The sequence below is a fragment of the Castor canadensis genome, chromosome 1 (genome assembly GCF_047511655.1).
Source record: "Castor canadensis chromosome 1, mCasCan1.hap1v2, whole genome shotgun sequence".
Lineage (NCBI taxonomy): Eukaryota > Metazoa > Chordata > Mammalia > Rodentia > Castoridae > Castor > Castor canadensis.
The window spans coordinates 31,757,148-31,775,638 of record NC_133386.1 but is presented as its reverse complement, the minus strand read 5'-3'; the positions used below and the strand labels follow the sequence as shown (position 1 = coordinate 31,775,638).

The window sequence follows — 18,491 nt, the reverse complement described above, 5'->3', positions numbered from 1 at the left end:
CAGAAAAGAATTACTTATCTATGCTCCGCACTTCTCTTCTTGTTTACAATAGAAAACAATTAGATCTGTTACAAATAAAATAAATTGGCATTAGTTAAATATAAGTCAAAATATTTAAACCTCTTCATCTCAAAAATAAAAAGGAGATGTTTGAGACATAAGCAGGTTAGGATGTTTTACAAAAAATTAAAACTTAAAATGTCATCATTTTTGTGATATATTAACATATTTAAGCAATGACATGAAAGGTGTACAAAAAGAGAATATGGTGTTGTTTAGTGAATCCCTCCCTCTTTCCCTTCCGTTCTTTTCTTCCCTTCCTTCCTTCCTTTCTTTTGGTGAGACTGGGATTTGAACTCAGGGCTTTACAAGCTCTACTGCTTGAACCACACCTCTGGTTATTTTGGAGATAGGCTTTCATGAATTATTTTCACAGGCTGGCCTTGAACCACAATCTTCTTGATCTCAGCCTCCAAGTAGCTGGGATTACTGGCGTGAGTCACTGGCACCTGGCTATCAGATGAGTTTCTAGTATGTGTCAAGGGGACGTAGAATAACGGTGAATAATGGTGATCTGTTGTCCACTGTGGCTTGTGTCCTCCTAGTCTGCTGACATTTGGGGTGCTGAGACGCTGGTAGAGACAGAAGTAAACCCTTCATGGGTTGTATTTGATTGGATTTAGCACAAGTCATAGGAAGAAATGATTCGAAAACCATTTTTTAAGTCTGAAAAGAAATCCTGACAAAGGCCTAAGATTCAGATAGCACAGTTGTCACAGAAGGAAAATTGTCTTTCTGAACTTGCTTGTGAGCTTACATGTCATCAAATAATAATGATGCATGGTTACCACTAGGCTATCTTCTTGGCCCATGGACCCAGTTTTAAAGAAAAGACTGAAGTTGAACCATTTGAAAATATTGAAGTCTATAATCTAATGTGTGGTAAGTATTTGTAAATAAATTCATCAGCAAAAGGTGGATAGTCTTTAACATATATAATTTGAAACGGGGGATAGATTGAATCCCTTAGGCTAGATGCTCTGCATTAGCAAGACAAAAAGTAACCAGACATGGTGGTAGACACCTATAATCCAAGCTACTCAGGAGGTAGAAACTGGGAGGATCAAGAGGCTAGCCTGGGTAGAAAGTTGGTAAGACTTCATCTCAACGAATAAGTTGGGCATGGTGGGTCATGTCTGTAAACACAGCTATTTGAGAGGCATGGGTAGGAGGATCACAGTCTGAGGCTGGCCTTGAGGCAAAAAAAAGAGAGAGAACAAAACAAAACAAAAAAGGCTAGGAGTGTGGATCAAGTGGTAGAGTGCCTGACTAGCAAGTACAAGAACTTGAGTTCAAACCCCAGGACTGGAAGAAGAAGAAGGAAAAGGACAAAAAAAGAAGAGAATTCTTTTTCTGCTTTAGTAGCAATGAAAAACTTAGATCTTAGGAAAACTAATACACTGTTCATACATAATCATATAATTTCACAAAATTTAGAAAAATAAACTAACACTTCCAACTTTTCAAAGCAAGGCAAACCCACTTAAAAACAGAAGTATTTTACAATTGCAAAGAGAAGTCTTCCAGCATAAAAGGGATGGTAAGAATGTCCTGTTTGGGTACATACTTGGTATGGTTAAAAAAGTAAAGATTTAGGGTTTAGGGAACCTGATCTGTCTATCCACATGCTTGCCTCAGTCTGTTGTATGGTCACATCATTTGCCAGGCAAGGTAAGCAGACAGCTGCAATTTCACCAGTTAAACAGGCTCACAGTTATTTCTCTTAACCATGTTACTGATTTGTCATAATTGAATGTGACCTAGAGACCAAAACCCCACCCATTTAAAACTAATGTTGCAGTCTTAATGACAAAAGTTCTTGATTCCCACCACTGTGTGTTTGTGGTCAGGATTGCTGGCCTTTTGTGGAGATGATAACAAGGAACTAAGATAGGACTCCAGTCCAAGGGCAGATGTCTTAGGCGGTACCCACCAGGAGTTACTTAAAAAGACTATGTTGGTAAAAATATTTGTGTGCTTTATTTATGCAGAAAAAAATGTTTAATTCTCTAAATATAAAGCAAAATTCCCTAGTTTAATTTTGAAAAAGTATCCATTCTTGGAGAATTTTTTTGTATAAGTAAGCATACTTAGTAAGATCATAAACTATTTAACTTTGTTAAACTTATTTTTATTAAGGTTTAGGGCTTAGGGATGTGGCCCTAAGCGGTAGGGTACCTGCACGAGGCCCTGGGTTCAATCCCCAGTACTAAAATTTAAAAAAGTATAGATTTTATGCTAGAAAACCATGGTATGCTTAAGGAAAAAGCGATCATCTAAGCAAAGAAACCTTTCTCTGGAGGAGCAGGAAAAGTTCATGGACATTCCTGTGGCTCTTCTGTGGGGACACTGTTCCACTCAGGGCTAGATGTGGGGGCCGGGGGATGGAAGTCAGTGAATGGAATGGCACAAGCAGTGCATGACAGCACTGAAGGCACAGTCTATTAAAGACACAAAACAGTAGGTGTTTGTTTCTCGCATTTCCCACATAGGAGCTCCTGTTTAAAGTGACTCTGAACTTACTTTTTAAAACAGATCTTCTACACATTCAACCAGCACCGAACAATGGTACCCATGGCAGTCTGAACCATCTTTTGAAGGTGCCTTTTTATAATCCATCTCACACAGAGGAAGTGTCAGAGTCATCTGTTTGTAACTTTACCATCCCAGTGCCCGCAGACACCCTGGGCTGTTCATGCACTGAGCTTGGAAACACTGTAAGTAACAACATTGTGTGTCCACAAGACCAGAAAGGGGCAAGCTGATCTATAACCCAGGTAGCCAACAATCAGGCTTGAGTTGTGCTTGGATATTTACTAAGTAAGTATATGTGGTTTCTCTGAACTTCATCTGGAAATGCAAGATTATAATGCATACATTAAAAGATCAACCAGGCACGTGTGCTTTGGAAACCAGAAAGCACTATTTGGAAAGGAATTGTTAGTTCCATTGTGAGATAAGAGTCCTTGACAACTCAGAATAGTAATCTTGGAGCTCTCTGATTTCTCTCATAGACCATACTTACAGTTTAAGAATAGGATAGTCATGCTTTGCCATTTAGAGTAGAGAGAGTAGGGGTTGCAACCTGGTGGTAGACACAGTCACTTGGAGTGGGTGGTATGGGTGGCAGTGGAAAATTGCTATCAGTCAACACTTGATGCTAACTGACAACAGTGGCACTGGAAAGATCTTTTTAGTAGATCAATCACTGGTCCAAGTCCAGAGCAAGACTTCAGATCCCAAGAGACTTTTGACAAGGTGAAGTTCAAGTGATAGACAGGACCCCAAGTGCAAGGAGTCAGAATAGGAACTCAAAATACAAGGACCAAGCCCATCTGTGAGAATCAGGGCACATGGGTGTGGTTGGAATTGCAGAATGAAATTGGAGTCCATGTATTAGGAGTCTACCAAGCTCAAACTAATGTCAATATACATTTGAAGTTTGATGTCAAGTTCAAAATATGGTTGGAGAGCTAAATAAATACTTGGTGTTACAGGTAAGAATTATTCCTTTTTGTTAAGGATCAGTGAAGACCATATATATTTTTTTTTTAAGACAGTCTTGCTGGCCTGGAACTTTCATCCTTCAGCCTCAGCTGAAGACTTTACATTTTCTAATCCTCAAAATAACATTGCACCCATACATAAATAAGTACCCAATTGAAAAAGACTTCAAGGTACAAAACTCCAGTAAGATTTGTAATAATAATGAATCCACAGTAAAGATCAGAATGGGGTGGAGAGCTGGGAGCTCCGACCTGTTGTTTGCATCACGTTAGTGGCAAGTTACTACCTGGGACTCCAGATAATAGACTGCCATTGAAATTAATAACAACATAAAGTAGGTAATTTTTTCCTCATTTTAGAAATAAAGAGGGCTCAGAGAAGAGAAGTAATTTGTCCAAGGTCACAGAAGTCGGTCTACCTGACTGTAAACAGGGTTTCTCTCTATAAAGAATGCTTCCTGCTACTCAGTGTGATACAGAACCTCAGATCCGTCCCCAGGTTTTCTGAATCAAAATCTGCCCCTTAACAGCCCCCCAGGGGTCTGTATCAAAACCCAAGAGGCACTGAGTTCTCATCCCACCTCAGTTGTTGACCCCCGCTGTGGTGGGAGTACTGTGTCGTTATGAATTATACGTTGGCAAACTCCTGCGTGCACGTGCGCACACACATGCACAGGGTTGGGGGCAGTGGCAGTTTACATTTCTGAGTAGAGACAGAATGGGAATTTAAACCTAAGTTAGTCTGGGTTATTTGCAGTAGTAAAAACACTATGCAATTATTGTATGAATAACCATGACCGTTCTTAAAACACTGATCATCTTGATTTACTTCCTCCCTTCCCTGCTCATTCATTGTCTTGCAGACTACCCAAGTAGAAGATGTGAATCAAATGCTAAATCTCACCCAGGAAGAAAGTAAGTCAGTAGAAACTATGTTAAGTGTTTGATGTTTAGAACTAAAGAAACACAACATTGCTCTTTTGAGATTTTCCAAAATAAGCTCACAGAGGTTTTTTAGTATAGATTTCATTGCCAATATACAAGAGGGAAAAAACCCTGCAGTTCTAAGAACAAAGAGTAGCAAGCATGGGGAGGGTTACAGCAGTTCTGGGGACATGATTAATTCCTTGAAATGGTTGTGCCTTATGAACAGTCCCCTACTCCTTTTCTAAGATGTGAGCAGACCAAAATGCCTGGGTTTGAACTCTGCCTCAGCTGCTTCCTGGCTGTGTAAACTGGGATAAATCACCTACCCTCCCTGTGCCTCAGTGTCCTCGTCTATAGTGACTGTACCCACCTCATGTGGTGTAACAACAATTAAGAGTTAATCTTGGGAAGGACTTACAACAGTCTTGACCTGTAGCAATATTACTATTGCTTGTTATCACTAAGAATTAGTGTATAAACTCACTAGGCCTCAGTTTCATTGTTTATCAAATGGGGATACAGTCGTCCCTTGGTATCTGCAGAGGATTTGTTCCAAGGCTCCCTGCAGATAACCAAAATCTGAGGATGCTCAAGTCCCTTACGTGAAATGGTACAGTATTAGTATATAACCTGTGCACCTCCTCCCATAAACTTACGTCATCTGTGGATTACTTATAATACTTAATACAATGCAAATGCCAGGCAAATCATACTGTATTGTTTAGGGAAGAATAAAAAGAAGTCTTTACATGCTTGGTACAGATGCAATTTTTTCTAAATATTTCCGATCTGTGGTGATTGAATCCATATAATAACATACAAATAAAAGTAAACAAAATCACTAGGACATTCAGTTCATCTGTTTAGACTGCTAAAACAAAACACTACAAATAAGGTGACTTAAAAATAACAGAATTTATTTCTCAAAGTTCTGAACTCTGAGAAGCTCAAGATCAAAGTGTCTATGGATTTAGTGTCTGGCACGACCCACTTCTTCACAGATGGGGTTCTCATTCTCACCTCACATAGAAGAAGAGGCAAGGAATCCCTCTGAGCTGTCTTTTAAGGCACTACTTCCATTTATGTGGGCTCCATGACCTAATCACCTCCCACAGGCCTCACTTGTGAATGCCGTCACATTGGAGCTCAGATTTCAACATGATTTGGGGGAGGTCATAGAAGACATACTCTTTATAAGTTTCCAGTATCTTTCCTATGATCATTATTAGAGCAGGTCATGTTTGTTATAAATGTGCGCTTTTGGTTTTGAGGTTTTATCTCTCGAGAGCTGTAAAATGTAAGGGGCCAAAGACAGCAGGTTTGCTTGGCCAAGTTACTTATTTAAGCCTTAGTTTTGTGATCTATAGAATCGGATAATAACACCTACCTGCTAAGGGTGTAAGATTTAAAAGAGATTAAGTACATAAGATATTAAAATATGTCAGAATACATGGCACACAGGCCACCAGAGACTATAATTAGAAGCATTTGCTAATTTCACAAATGTTTTAATTTTATGTTATTTTTATTTTAGTAACAGCAACAAAGGAAGTAAATTTGCCATTTGGGAAGCCCAGGGTAATGCAGACAAACATGGACCACTGTCTCCTCTACCATAGGGAGTACATCAGTGGGTTTGCTAACGTTATAAGGATGCCCATGTGGAGCTCATACACGGTCCCCATGCCGGTAAGCTATGGGTCCATTGATCTGTGTAGGCTGGAAAAAAAAACTGTAGTTCTTTAATGTTTTAAGAGTTGAATTTTGTTCTGTAGAAGAGATCACAAAAAGAATACATTTCCCTATAGCTTGCTTATAAGAAAATGTTCCAGTATTACAGAAAGACTTTTATAGGTGCTATGTGGGTACAATTTTGCCTGAGGAAATTAGAAAGTTTTTATAGACAATTCTGGCAATTGGTAAGGCAGGTAGAAAAGAACATTTCAAACAGAAGCATCAGAATGTACAGAGACATTCTATTTATTTGGTATTTCTCAGGTATATGGTGCGTGTACCCAAAGGTGACAGAAACTTGACTACAGATGTTTCTGTATTTTTTATTATTATTTAGCAAGCATTTGCTATCTTTCTCTGTGCTGTGGAAGGCACAGAAGCACAATGTGAATGAGATGTAACCTTCCCTAAAGGATGTAGCAACTCCAGTAGGTAAGCAGAGTCACGTGTACTGATGAGTTGTGTCACAGGTCTCTCCAGACTGAGGTTGAGAATCCACTTATTTAAATCCTCTCCCATCTTCCCTATCTAGCAAAGTCCCTTTCATTAAATGGTTCCAAAACAGATGGATACCCATCAGGAAGAAATACTAGATCCCTACCTCACACTATAAACAAAATTAAATTGCTGAGTAGCAAATCCATACATTTCATCATGTATAGCTGTGTGTCCTTGGGATTGAGATGGATTTCTAAGAACACAACAACAAATCATAGAGGAAATTAATTTGGGTACATAAACATTAATGTGTAACATTAATGTTACAAAAAGACACCATTAAAGATGGGAATATCCAGAAAAAAAGATGGTGAATAACCAGAAAAGTAATGAGGACCCAGAACAGATGACAAATTTCTACAAATAAACAAGATAATGACAAGAATTTTAGTTAATAAGTGGACAAAATATAGGAACCAAACTGTTCAGCCTCATTAGTGATAAGAACTGCCCCTTCTGCAGCCTAAGCCTCAGTTGGTTTCACCCCTTGCAGATCAAAGCTCACTGTTCTTTATCTCCCACCACTTCTCTTTGTCCATCCCTTGACCTTGCTTTCTCCCAAATGCTACCTAAGGCCAGACCCGCCCAGAGAAGCTGCTGCTCCCTTTTCTCTCAGCCAGCCACCCTGCTTATTAAACTTCTGGACATGAGATACCTCTCCTTTGTGTGCGGTGTGCAGCGTTTTGCTAACAATTAGCAATGAAGGAAATGTAAATTAAAACAAAGCTTACTGTCTGTCTATAATCAGTCCAAACACTTCTTCAGGGCAGGAGGTGGTTTTATTTAAATTATCTCTGGCATGATAGAGATACCCAGTAACTGATTCCTGAATGGAATGCCTTGAATGCATTATTCTCAACCATTATTTTCAAAGACTTTTAAGACAAAGCTGTACTGCCAACCAGAGGGTACAGAAATAGTCAGGAAGCTGTTTTTGTGAGAAAATCATAGTGTATTAGATCCAAGACAAGCTCTAGCTCTTACTGTTCTTGCTAAGGGTACCACCTCTTTTATGGAAAGAAAATAATTGGTTGCATCCGGTTTAACTACCCTTCTTGTTTCAATTGAAAAACTCTGAAGAAAAATAAGCATATTTTCCCACTACTACTTAAAGCTTTGTGTGTTCTGAAAGCAGGCTTTGCTGTTGACAAGGGTTCAATTGTGGTCACTGTTAACAGAGTACTAATGTTTGTTTCCCAGTGTGGGCAAATATCTTACAGTTACTTCAGTTCATCTGCAGAGTAGTGGCGACATTACTTTTTCAAAGTGCACAATGTTTACTTGTTTATGATTTTCTTTAACATTCCTTAAAATAATTTCTATTTTGTTCTATTCTTGTTTTTGAGAGAATTGGCATATTCAAGGCCAGTCTTGCTCAATTCTTGATTTTGAAAAGTCCAGGCAGGTACTAGGGATTGTGTGTAGTTGGAAGGGGATGTTTATATTTTTAATATTTTTCCCCTGCTGTCTTGCATTCCTGAATTTATATGAGCTTTGGCGGAAACCAAAGGCTGAGCGATTTTAAGTGGGTTCAGACTAGGAGTTTACTACAATTCTTCTTTGTTATTGTTTTAAAACTAGCTTCTTTGTTACTAAAATATCCCCTCCTTTCTCTGATCTCACAAAACTGCTTGTATATTTCTCCCTCCATGTGACAGGATGGAATTCTAGCAATTTTCTGCTTTCTAATTCAGAAATTACTCTGCTTATGTGTTGTGGTTCAAGAAAATTACATACAAGGATGTTTTGAGATTCACATAAAAATGTTGTAAATCAGCTCTGTGTTTGAAAAATCAGACTTTAAATAAGCACTTTTTGGAACATGGGTCCAATTGGTCTGTGCCCTTAAGTTTTATCGTGTTTTTGTTTTTCTGTGGTTTTGGTGGGTTTTCTAATTTTTGTTGTTATCTCAGAAGAGTTCTGGGGAAATAGTTGTGACTTGAAATCATGGTCCTACAACAACTGCTTCGAAACCCTTAACTCTGGTCAGGTTTGATGTGAATTTTGCTTTTGGATCTGCTCTGTAGGAAGATGTGAACTCTTTTTTCTGTTGCTAGATGAAAAATTGAAAATAAAAGAAAGAATTCTGATTGTTGTCTAGAATAGATACTTCAGAAATTTCTATGAAATCAAAGAACTTTCAAAGGAGCAAAATCTAGCATACTTAAAAATGTTTATCTATGTATAATATATATGTATATTATATAATGTATATATTCCCATGTCATCCAATCATTAACTTTATTAAAAGTCTTTTTGGTTTCTAAATCTTATTGCTGATATTATAAATTATGAACTAATCATGGTTTGTGAATCTTTAAAGACTAAGGACATTTTTATGTGTTCCAAACATTTTCTTGATGGAAAAGTAAAATCATATAATCAGACAAATAATTAAAACTGTCTATAATTATTATTCTTAATGTAGACTAAGATTATAACTATCCAGTCCCCAAATAAATATTTTTTAGCTTTTACTTTCATCCTGTAGGTAAGGAGCATCTGTCATCTCATTAAACACAACTTTATCTGCTATTCAAGTTCTGTTTGGTCCCCATGACAGACTGGAAGCAAAAACATCTCATCTTGCCATCTGTTCTGCTAACTTCTCTTGAAGGATTTTGAGAGGTAGGGGGCCTGGAGTTTCTCTGAGCATGTGACTAGGTTCTGCTTACTGTTTTTCTGACTTTCCTCTGGCTTCAGAAATTCCAGGGGCTCTGAGAAGACGACAGGATTGAAGCTGTTTACATGTGTTGGGTAGTGATGATGATGGTTGTGGTGATGGCAATATGGTGGGAGTGGTCCATTATTGTATTTTCTCATCAGACTAGGCTCAAGGAGGATGAAACTAAACCTCCCCTCCATCCTTCAAAGACCGGGCTGCCTTTTTCATTACCTCATTTTTATAAAGCCACACCTGTTTTTTTTTCTTAGTCTAAATGTATGTCTGTTGGGGAGTCAAGTTTGATATGTGAGAAATAAGTCTCAAGATTTTCAGTTACCTGAAAACATAACATTTTTCAGTACTTTCTAGCTACCGCCATCCTGATCCATTTCCTTCAACCCAATATGTTCACCATCTTGGTCCATTATGTGCACTTGGAAAAAATGGTATTTTACCTAACTTTATTGTTGGAGCACAACTTTTATAATCACATTTCCTTATAAATTATAGTAACTGTCTTTCCTTAACATTGCACAATTTTAACTGCTAAATACAGGCATCTCAATTTCTTTACATTGTAGAAAATGCTTCTTTAGCTTAATTTATGTATTGCACATTTTTTCAAGAAAGACTCACTAAACATGTGAGATGTTAGAATAAAATGATAATGTTGTGTGTTAGGAAATATTAACCTCACAATCTCCTAGGTATTTATAGGACTGACTCAGTCAGCAGTCAATGTTGTTCATTCTCTCACTTTACAACATACTTATATGCCTGTCTTTACTACCAAGTAGAGAAACTGGACATTCAAAACTGTTTACTATATCTTTTGAAATAATATAAATGAGTGCTTTTAGCGTTTCCAGACTCTGTCTCTTGAAAAGTGAAATAAATGGTGAGAGTTAATCACTTGCATTTAACACAAATATTTTCATATTTCTTGGCTTACTTTTTTTGTGGACCATATCACCCAGGAAGATCTTTAGAAAGGAAGATACATTTTTGAGACTATATAAATCTCATTTTAAAAAATCTGGCTATCTACTTAGTTGATGGTTTAGATGTCTTTAGAATTTTAGAGATATTTTTTCTTTAAAATTACCAGGACACTAGATCCTGGACTAATATCCAATTATGTTTGTGTTTTCCCAACTTTCTCCCATCCACCTTTAATTGTTTTTAAAATATATCTGCAACTTCATCTTCTAGATCATATTGAATATTTTATCTCCACTATCATATTTTTAAATCCCGAGTGCTTTCTGTTGTCTCTCTCCTTTCTTCTTGCTTTCTAGTCTTTCTTTATGAGTGCTAGTTATTCGCTTATCTCTCAGTTTTCTTCTGCTCTTTACATTGTCTCTTTTCTTCTTGGTTCCTCTTTCTTACTCTCACCAAATGTCTAATGGTCCTTGTCTATTAAACTATATATTTTAAAGATGAGGCACTAAACTATATGGCAGGTGCTTTCCAGCTTTATAGGCATCTATAGGTTGGTGAGTAAGAGGACCAGCCATTTAATCATGGACTCCCAACTCTAAGTTTCTAGTTTTGTTTGTAGGCTTGTTTATTTTCCAAAGACAGGACACTTCTAATCCAACCTAGTGTGTATAATTTGCAGCCTACATGGGGTAATGAGAGTCAGGGGAATCTTGTCACTGAGAATGCAGAACTATATTTAATCCCATTGTTTTCAATATGGCATACTTGCTGCCTGCTGTGCCCTGTGCCCTTTACTTTGGCTGTCTCTCTGGTTTAAACTCTCCAGAGAGTAAACATTCTATCTGGCTTTTTAAAAAGACTCTCTACCTATCCTGCTATTTCTAATCCTATATACCTCTTCTGATTTTAGGAGACTCCAAGTTTTACCCTGCTACGCCTCTACAGTAGGAATCTATTTCTTTGTGCTTCCTCTAGTCATAGGCTCTTGGTGGTCATTGTTTACTAGTCTACTCAGGTTACTGTTTGTTTATAGTATTTCCAAATTTTGAGTCTTTACATCTCTTAATGTGTCTTCAGTATTACTCATGGGACCTTAGCAGAGAGAAAACATAAAGGTGTGTGTTCACACGAGTTAAGTTTACTCAACTGCTGTATATGTTTTCCAAATGGAACACTGAAGTATGTTAAGGAGTACAGTCCAAGGCTTTTCCTGGACTTTCCTTATCTTCAATTCTCACCTATTCTAGACCTCAGCATGGTGCTCTCCTGCCTTTGACTATAGCATAGGGTTGCACATGGCCTTTTCCATTGTGAATTGATCTCATATGTTTAGATAGACAACTTAGCCTTTGGCACAATGCAGTGAATAAATTTAAGGAATCCTAATTTAGCTTAACTTTCATTTTTAATAAATTATTTCAAGTTTGCTAAGAAAAAGATCCATTGTGGACAAGTAGAGAATATGAATCAAAACCTCTGAAAAATTAAACAAAAAACATGTTAATTTACCCATGATTATATGCTAACTCAAAATATGAACATATAGTATATTATTACCTTAAATACTAAAATTAAGCAGTACATGTAAAGGATGTCCCTGGTGAATAAGGTATTGTGCTAGTCTTTAAATAGGGTTACAAAGGAAATTTTTTTTTAAAAAAAAACCTCTATTTCATTATGAAGGAAGCTTAGCTACAACTTTGTTTAAATCCAAAAATAGTATGTTTAGACATAGCTTCTTTGAATTAATCTTAGCTTGATTAGAATTCCTTGCCACCTGTAGAACAATACAGCTAATTTATATCTATAGTTACAAAGCAGTTTATATTTTCTTTTCAATTTTATTTGCATGTGTAGCATACATCACCCTGTAAAAGTTAGATCCTGAGAAGGATTTCATTTTTTAGCACTAGCTCCCATTATTCTTTTTGTGCTTAATTCAGGCTTTACTCTGCAAATATTCCATTCCAAGGTATATTTGATTTGCCCTCCCAGTGTCCCCTGACCAGAAGGGAACCACAGAAGAAAACATTGCTGAAGACACCCATTTCCATTGCTTGCGTAGACCTGATTCACTAAGAAAATAGGAAGAGGGTAAATGAAAAACACCCTAGGGAAGTTGCAAGCCATATAAGGCCATGGTGAGCCACAACTGTGGGCGTAATTTCTTTTTCTTTTCTCTCTTTCAACAGGGAGACACATCGCCTCTTCCTCCCACTGTCCCAGACTGTCTGCGGGCTGATGTCAGGGTTGCTTCTTCTGAGAGCCAAAAATGTTGGTTCTATTCAGCAGACAAGAATATCACCCACGGTTTCCTCTATCCTCCTGGTTAGTAGAACTCTTTTTTAGAGCAATAGCTTAGAAAGTCCTCATCAGCTGGATGTGGCATGTGCCTTAAACATATACTTGCCACCAAAACGACCTGCTTGGGCTGAACTAGTTGTCTAAGAAGTTTCCAGTGGCTGTGGGCTGGCCAGAGGCAGTTCAAGAGCTATCATAAAGACTAATAAATTTTTCTGTGGGAACCACACATCAGCTTTAATCTGGCCCAGATGTTTAGAGAGTTCGGCAGGTTTAAGTTTAATTTTAAAACTGAAGATTCTTTGGAGAGCGACACAAATATGTCAACACAAAACAAAACATTTTTTCTGGCTACTTCCCAAGCTTAGGCCTCCGTTGAGACCACAGCTGCTTCTGTGAAAAGAAAGGAGACGGGAATTTTGGCCTATCTTTCACCCATGCTGTATATCCAACACCTTTGAACTGTGGAGTAAGCAGTGGGATGAACTTTTTAAGGTTTTTTAAAAATAGTTTTGAAAGGATTTTTCTTGGGATCATATAAAAGCTAGTGTGGTCATTCTAAAACTTAAGACTTTTTCCCATTTATCAGGAAATGTCATGTTCCTGAGATTTTTCAATAATTTCAGTTTCTGAGAATGGATTTACTCCTGAAATGTGTCTTAAATCTTTTCTTCAAGCCATAACCAAAGTTATATAATTTAGAGGTTCTGAGATTTATAGTGGAGGAAAACAAGCTTAATGAATGCAAGTAGTGTATCAATTTGAAATCTCCAGGCTTTGAAATAAAATCCATTTGTTTTGCAGCAAACAATAGAACTTCTAATAGTCAGTATGATGCTTTAATTACAAGTAATTTGGTTCCAATGTATGAAGAATTCAAAAGTAAGTATGTGTTTAATATATTAATCTTAAAACATCTAAGTGGCTTCCCAAACTTCCAAAGTAAATTTACATTTTAGTATTGCAATTTGCTAGTGATGGTAAGAGTTATTTTGTTCTGAAGCTTTAAATTTAGGTTCAGAAGACATAGTTTCTTTTCAACTTCAATTTTGAGTGACTTGTAGAATGCTGGAAATTTATTTTTAAAGTAGCTTAATTACAGAGCCATTCACAAAACTAAATTTTACTGACATTCAACCATAAGTAAATGAAATGTAAATTTTTGTCCCCAGAATAATAATTTATACGACAGCATGTATATTCTGACCATTTTTAGCACTCACTTCCCTCAAATCAACATAGCTTTAGACAGAAATTTAGAGACATATTTAACTATAATTTCCAGACTGCAACAGAACGCTATCATCAGGAGTGGGGCATGGTTCAACTGTTAGAGTGCTTGCCTCGCAAGTGTAAGGTCCTGAGTTCAATCCCCAATACCACATATGCACACAATAAAAGCTATTGGCAACATGACTGCTTATTTTTGTTGCCCAATCTTCACTGACAATTATTAAAGTCGAATTTGATACTTTCTGGATCTACCTCTCTATACTAGAAAGTGATTCTCATGTTCAATAGAAGTAGATATGTTTCACAACTTGTTCTTTTGCTTTTAGAAATGTGGGACTACTTCCACAGGGCTCTTCTTATTAGACATGCCGTGGAAAGAAATGGAGTAAACGTAGTTAGTGGACCAATATTTGATTATAATTATGATGGTCATTTTGATGCTCCAAATGAAATTATAGAGTAAGTATTTCACTTTTTGATTTAGAAATAAGGTGCTACGAGGGGAAATCCCAGTATTTTAAGTGCAAGTTCTGTGTTCTAAATAGTATATGTAGTATTCAGGTTTTATTATTACCTATTTTCACCTACTTTATATGTATTTAGCAAAAATTTTATATGGCAAAAAATTTAAGTTGAGAACAAAGAAAAAACTTGCAGGTAAAGTTTAGCAAATGTTTTGTTTGGAAAATTTCTGAACTAATAAGAAAAGATAAAAATGAGATTTTATGAAAATGAAGAAGAGACTCAGTGTACTATCAATAAATATACAACCAGTACAATAAGTGAAAAATTTCAAATAAACACTGGTTTTTACCTTAGAAAATTTCACACAATAGTGAACAATTCATAAATGTATTCCCTAAGAGATGATGGAAGTGCATTTTATGTAGAAAACTGGTCCAGTCAAACTGTGTATAATACTAAACCTGGTCATGACAGGTTGCTCAGAATTAGTTTTGAATACAGACATAGTAATAAAGAGTTTTATCCATTACTTTTTTTCTTATCAAAATATAGGAAAGGTTGGCTCAAGGAATTGTTATATCTCAGCCTACATTATACAAAGTGATGAGTTTTTCTTATACCTTCTGATAAAGTAATGTCTAGTACTACTAAGTGTGTAGACTTTATTTTGTTTACCTTGTCCTTATTTCATTATTTATTGAGTCTGCCTTTCATCATTTAATAATTCTAACAAATATTTTGATATGATTTTACTACATGTTGGTAGTTTTCTAAGCATTTACATATACTTCATTTTGTTTACAAAACAACCTTATGTTAAGTTCCACTACCCTCTAGTTAGAGATGAGGAAACTGAGGCAAAGGGAGGTTAAATAACTTGTCTAAATTCCACAACTCATAGGTGGCAAAGCCAGAATGTGGAGCCAGACTGCTTGGATTGTCCATGTTGCAAATCACAATGGTATACTGCTGTTATGCCAACTTGTATTCCTATTAAGGGACACATACTAATATCTTATCTTTATTTTGTACTTAAAACTTTTAAAAACACTTTCACATTTGTTATCTGAAACCAAAGCCCTGACATACTGGCTGTATGAATTCATACTCCCACATGTACACACAAAGTTGGTAGCTCATGATCACTTCCTTACTGAACTTGAGGAAACAATCATAGAGTATTAAAGGTTTGGACCAGCCTATGCATTTAGTGGAAGTGCACAGCCAGAGCTGCAATCTGGACTCTTTCATCCCCGGATTCTGCTTTACTGGAAAATACCACTGGGAAGTGTGAAGTCAACAGAGCTCAGAAACATAGGAGACAGAATTCCATACTTTTCTTTGCATTCTAATATTTTCCTATAATGTTAGAATCACCAAGCTAAGATTTCCACCATAAATCTCTGTAGAGACTGATTGAAGTTGAAGTACATGAAAAAACTTTGTACTTGACATCTATTTCTTTTACTAAATTTTTACCTTGGCATTTCTTTAGAACTATTTAAAGATATTTGTAATCTTTAGGAGCAAAGATACTATGATATCAAATGATTCAATTGTATTTTAGACATGTAGAGAATACTGATGTTCCCATCCCAACACACTACTTTGTGGTGCTGACAAGTTGTAAAAACAAGAGCTACACACCCGACAACTGCCCTGGGTGGTTGGATGTCCTCCCTTTCATCATCCCTCACCGACCTACCAACATGGAAAGCTGTCCTGTGAGTATGCTTTGGGAAAGAGCCCTGTGACCTGAGAAAAGGATTAGTCACAGCTCCTTTGGGTTTTTATAAAAGTGACTCTGTCTAAAATATATTTTTTACTCTACATGGGTAGAATAAATTACTTCATTTTGAGCTTTTCTGTAGATGATTGATCTCAAACATGTATCTGCATAAGTGAACATGTATTTATGTTTGCATGCCTTATATATTTTACTTATATATATATATATCTTATTCATCCTCACTAGGGAATAGATGGTATCATTTTTTATTCTGGAGACAAATCTTAAGGTCTCATCTTAAGATTGGCATTAAATTAATGTTTTCTGAATGAATATTGAAATACAAAAAAGTCTGTACTTTGAAGCCTGAAGTGTGACATTAATTTTACACACACACACACACACACACACACACATCAGACAGAGAGAGAGAGAGAGAAAGAGAGGTAAAAAGGAAGAGAAGGTTCTCTAACATTCTTTATTTTGACATTGGTCCACTTCAAAATTTATTTGAGTCAAGGCAAATTATGTATAAATGTTGTTTCTACTCTAATATTATGTTTTTCATGGAAAAATGTTTCCTAAAAATTGGATTTTGTTGAGGTCATTCTATAAAAATATTGAATACCTATTAAGTACCCAGTACTGTGATAGAAAAACTATAGAATGCACATTGCCCTTTAAGAAGCTCATATACAACATTGATGTGCAAATCATGTGTGTACAAATGTGTAGACACATGAATGGGTTGATGGTAGTACAACAATATTTAAAAAATTAAGAAATTAAACATTAAGAGATGACTTAAAGTTGAGCTCCATTGTCAAATACTGTTTGCAGTATTTGTGTTTGGAATTAAGAACACATTTGACTGAAGAGCTCAATTAAGGTTATGTAAAATGAGGTGGGAACAGTTCTGGGCTCTCTGAAGGGTAGGAAAAATTTGACTAGTTTGAGAAGACTAGGAACAGGTTTTGAACAGGGAGCAATTCATGACTGATAGGCTGTAACAGCCAAAGGAAAAGGGAAACCCAAAAACAAATCAGAGATTTTAAATGTAGATAATTGGGGAAAACAGAAAAAGAGGGATGAGAACTCTTTAGCAGGTAGATAGGATGGTTACATTTAGGCATGTCAAGTTTGTGGAATTGAATGTTCACATGGGAAGTCCTAGTGTCTATTAGAGGTTGGAAATGAAAAAGCAGGGTATTGATCAGATTGAGATTTATGTATTTTCTTTCAGTCATTCAACAACATGACTACAGTCATCATGTTATGTATTGAGATGTACTTGCCCTTAGAAGCCTGCTAAAATAGAGGAAGGAAGAGATACACAGTACAAGAGAGGGGCAGAAAAATTGTAGGATTTCAAAGGAGAAGTACTTCCTTGCAGGGAAGGTGACGTTTTTGCTGAGTCATGCAGAAAGCATTGGACTGGGTTGTTGCATGTTTTTCAGTAAGTAAAAATGTAGAGCAAGTGTTAGAAGTGGAATAGTGTGTTTTTCAAAGTCTTAAAATGAAGAAGAATTCTAAATAAGAAACTATCAAGAATGTCATTAAGTTGAATTTCTTCCTACTTTGCCTGTCAGCATTTTATTTAGTCAAGTCAAAGATAAGCCATCATTCTTTACTTCCTTTTCCAATGGCAGATATTGGTAACTGATACAGTGTGGTACTCTTAGAAACAGAATAGAGATTAAGCTGTTCTTTATCACAGACTCTGTAAGTAGCCATTGTGGAGTGATATAATGGTGTACAAAGAAACTACTTGTCCCTTTTCTAGGCCCATGGGACCTTCTGTCAGAACTTTTGAAAATGAATCTTTTATTTATTTGTTTATTTTGCAGTTTTGGGGATCGAACTCAGGCTTTACACATTGTAAGCAAGCACTCTACCCTGAACCAAATCCCTAGCTCCTCAAATGTACCTTAAGTAGTTTTGCCTGCTGTTGTCTTCCTTCCCTCCACCTGTGTGCACCACTGTCAGCTTACTCATCTTAAAATTTAGCTTTTGATTATGTCATGATCCCTCACCTCAACATGTTCGATTATCTATACTGAATAAAATATCAACAAATAGGCAACAAATAGGTGCAAATCCTATGTAGACTTCCCTGGATCATGAAAGTAGAAATGATTCCCCCAAAATGAATATGGGATATCACTAATGAATTGGATATCATTCAAGATTTTGAGGGTTTTGTGGTACAGTAATAGGACATCAGTAAGATACTTACAATACATAGTGTGATGAGTGTGAAATAAACTTAAGTCAAGATATGGCTATAAGAGATTGTGAAATAAAATGTGGCTGTCAATTAGCTGGGGGTGAGAAGTGGAAGATGCAGGATGTGACAGTAAAAGGTGCCTGAAAACTTATGCATGACTGGCCAGAAAATGTGTAAGACACTTGGTTGTTTGGAGAAAGATGA

The 18,491-nt window shown here is 36.5% G+C and overlaps 1 protein-coding gene across 4 annotated transcripts in view; it reads left to right on the top strand.

Moving 5' to 3' along the window:
- The window catches only part of Enpp3 (ectonucleotide pyrophosphatase/phosphodiesterase 3), a 122,370-nt gene that overhangs the window by 54,153 nt on the left and 49,726 nt on the right, over positions 1–18,491 (top strand). For all 4 annotated transcript variants that reach the window (XM_074074522.1, XM_074074511.1, XM_074074517.1 and 1 more), the window contains exons 17-24: positions 855–942; positions 2,596–2,777; positions 4,430–4,481; positions 6,028–6,182; positions 12,525–12,660; positions 13,438–13,515; positions 14,193–14,325; positions 15,899–16,055. In XM_074074522.1, coding sequence (XP_073930623.1) covers positions 855–942; positions 2,596–2,777; positions 4,430–4,481; positions 6,028–6,182; positions 12,525–12,660; positions 13,438–13,515; positions 14,193–14,325; positions 15,899–16,055 — 981 coding nt within the window. The remainder of the gene's footprint in view (positions 1–854; positions 943–2,595; positions 2,778–4,429; positions 4,482–6,027; positions 6,183–12,524; positions 12,661–13,437; positions 13,516–14,192; positions 14,326–15,898; positions 16,056–18,491) is intronic.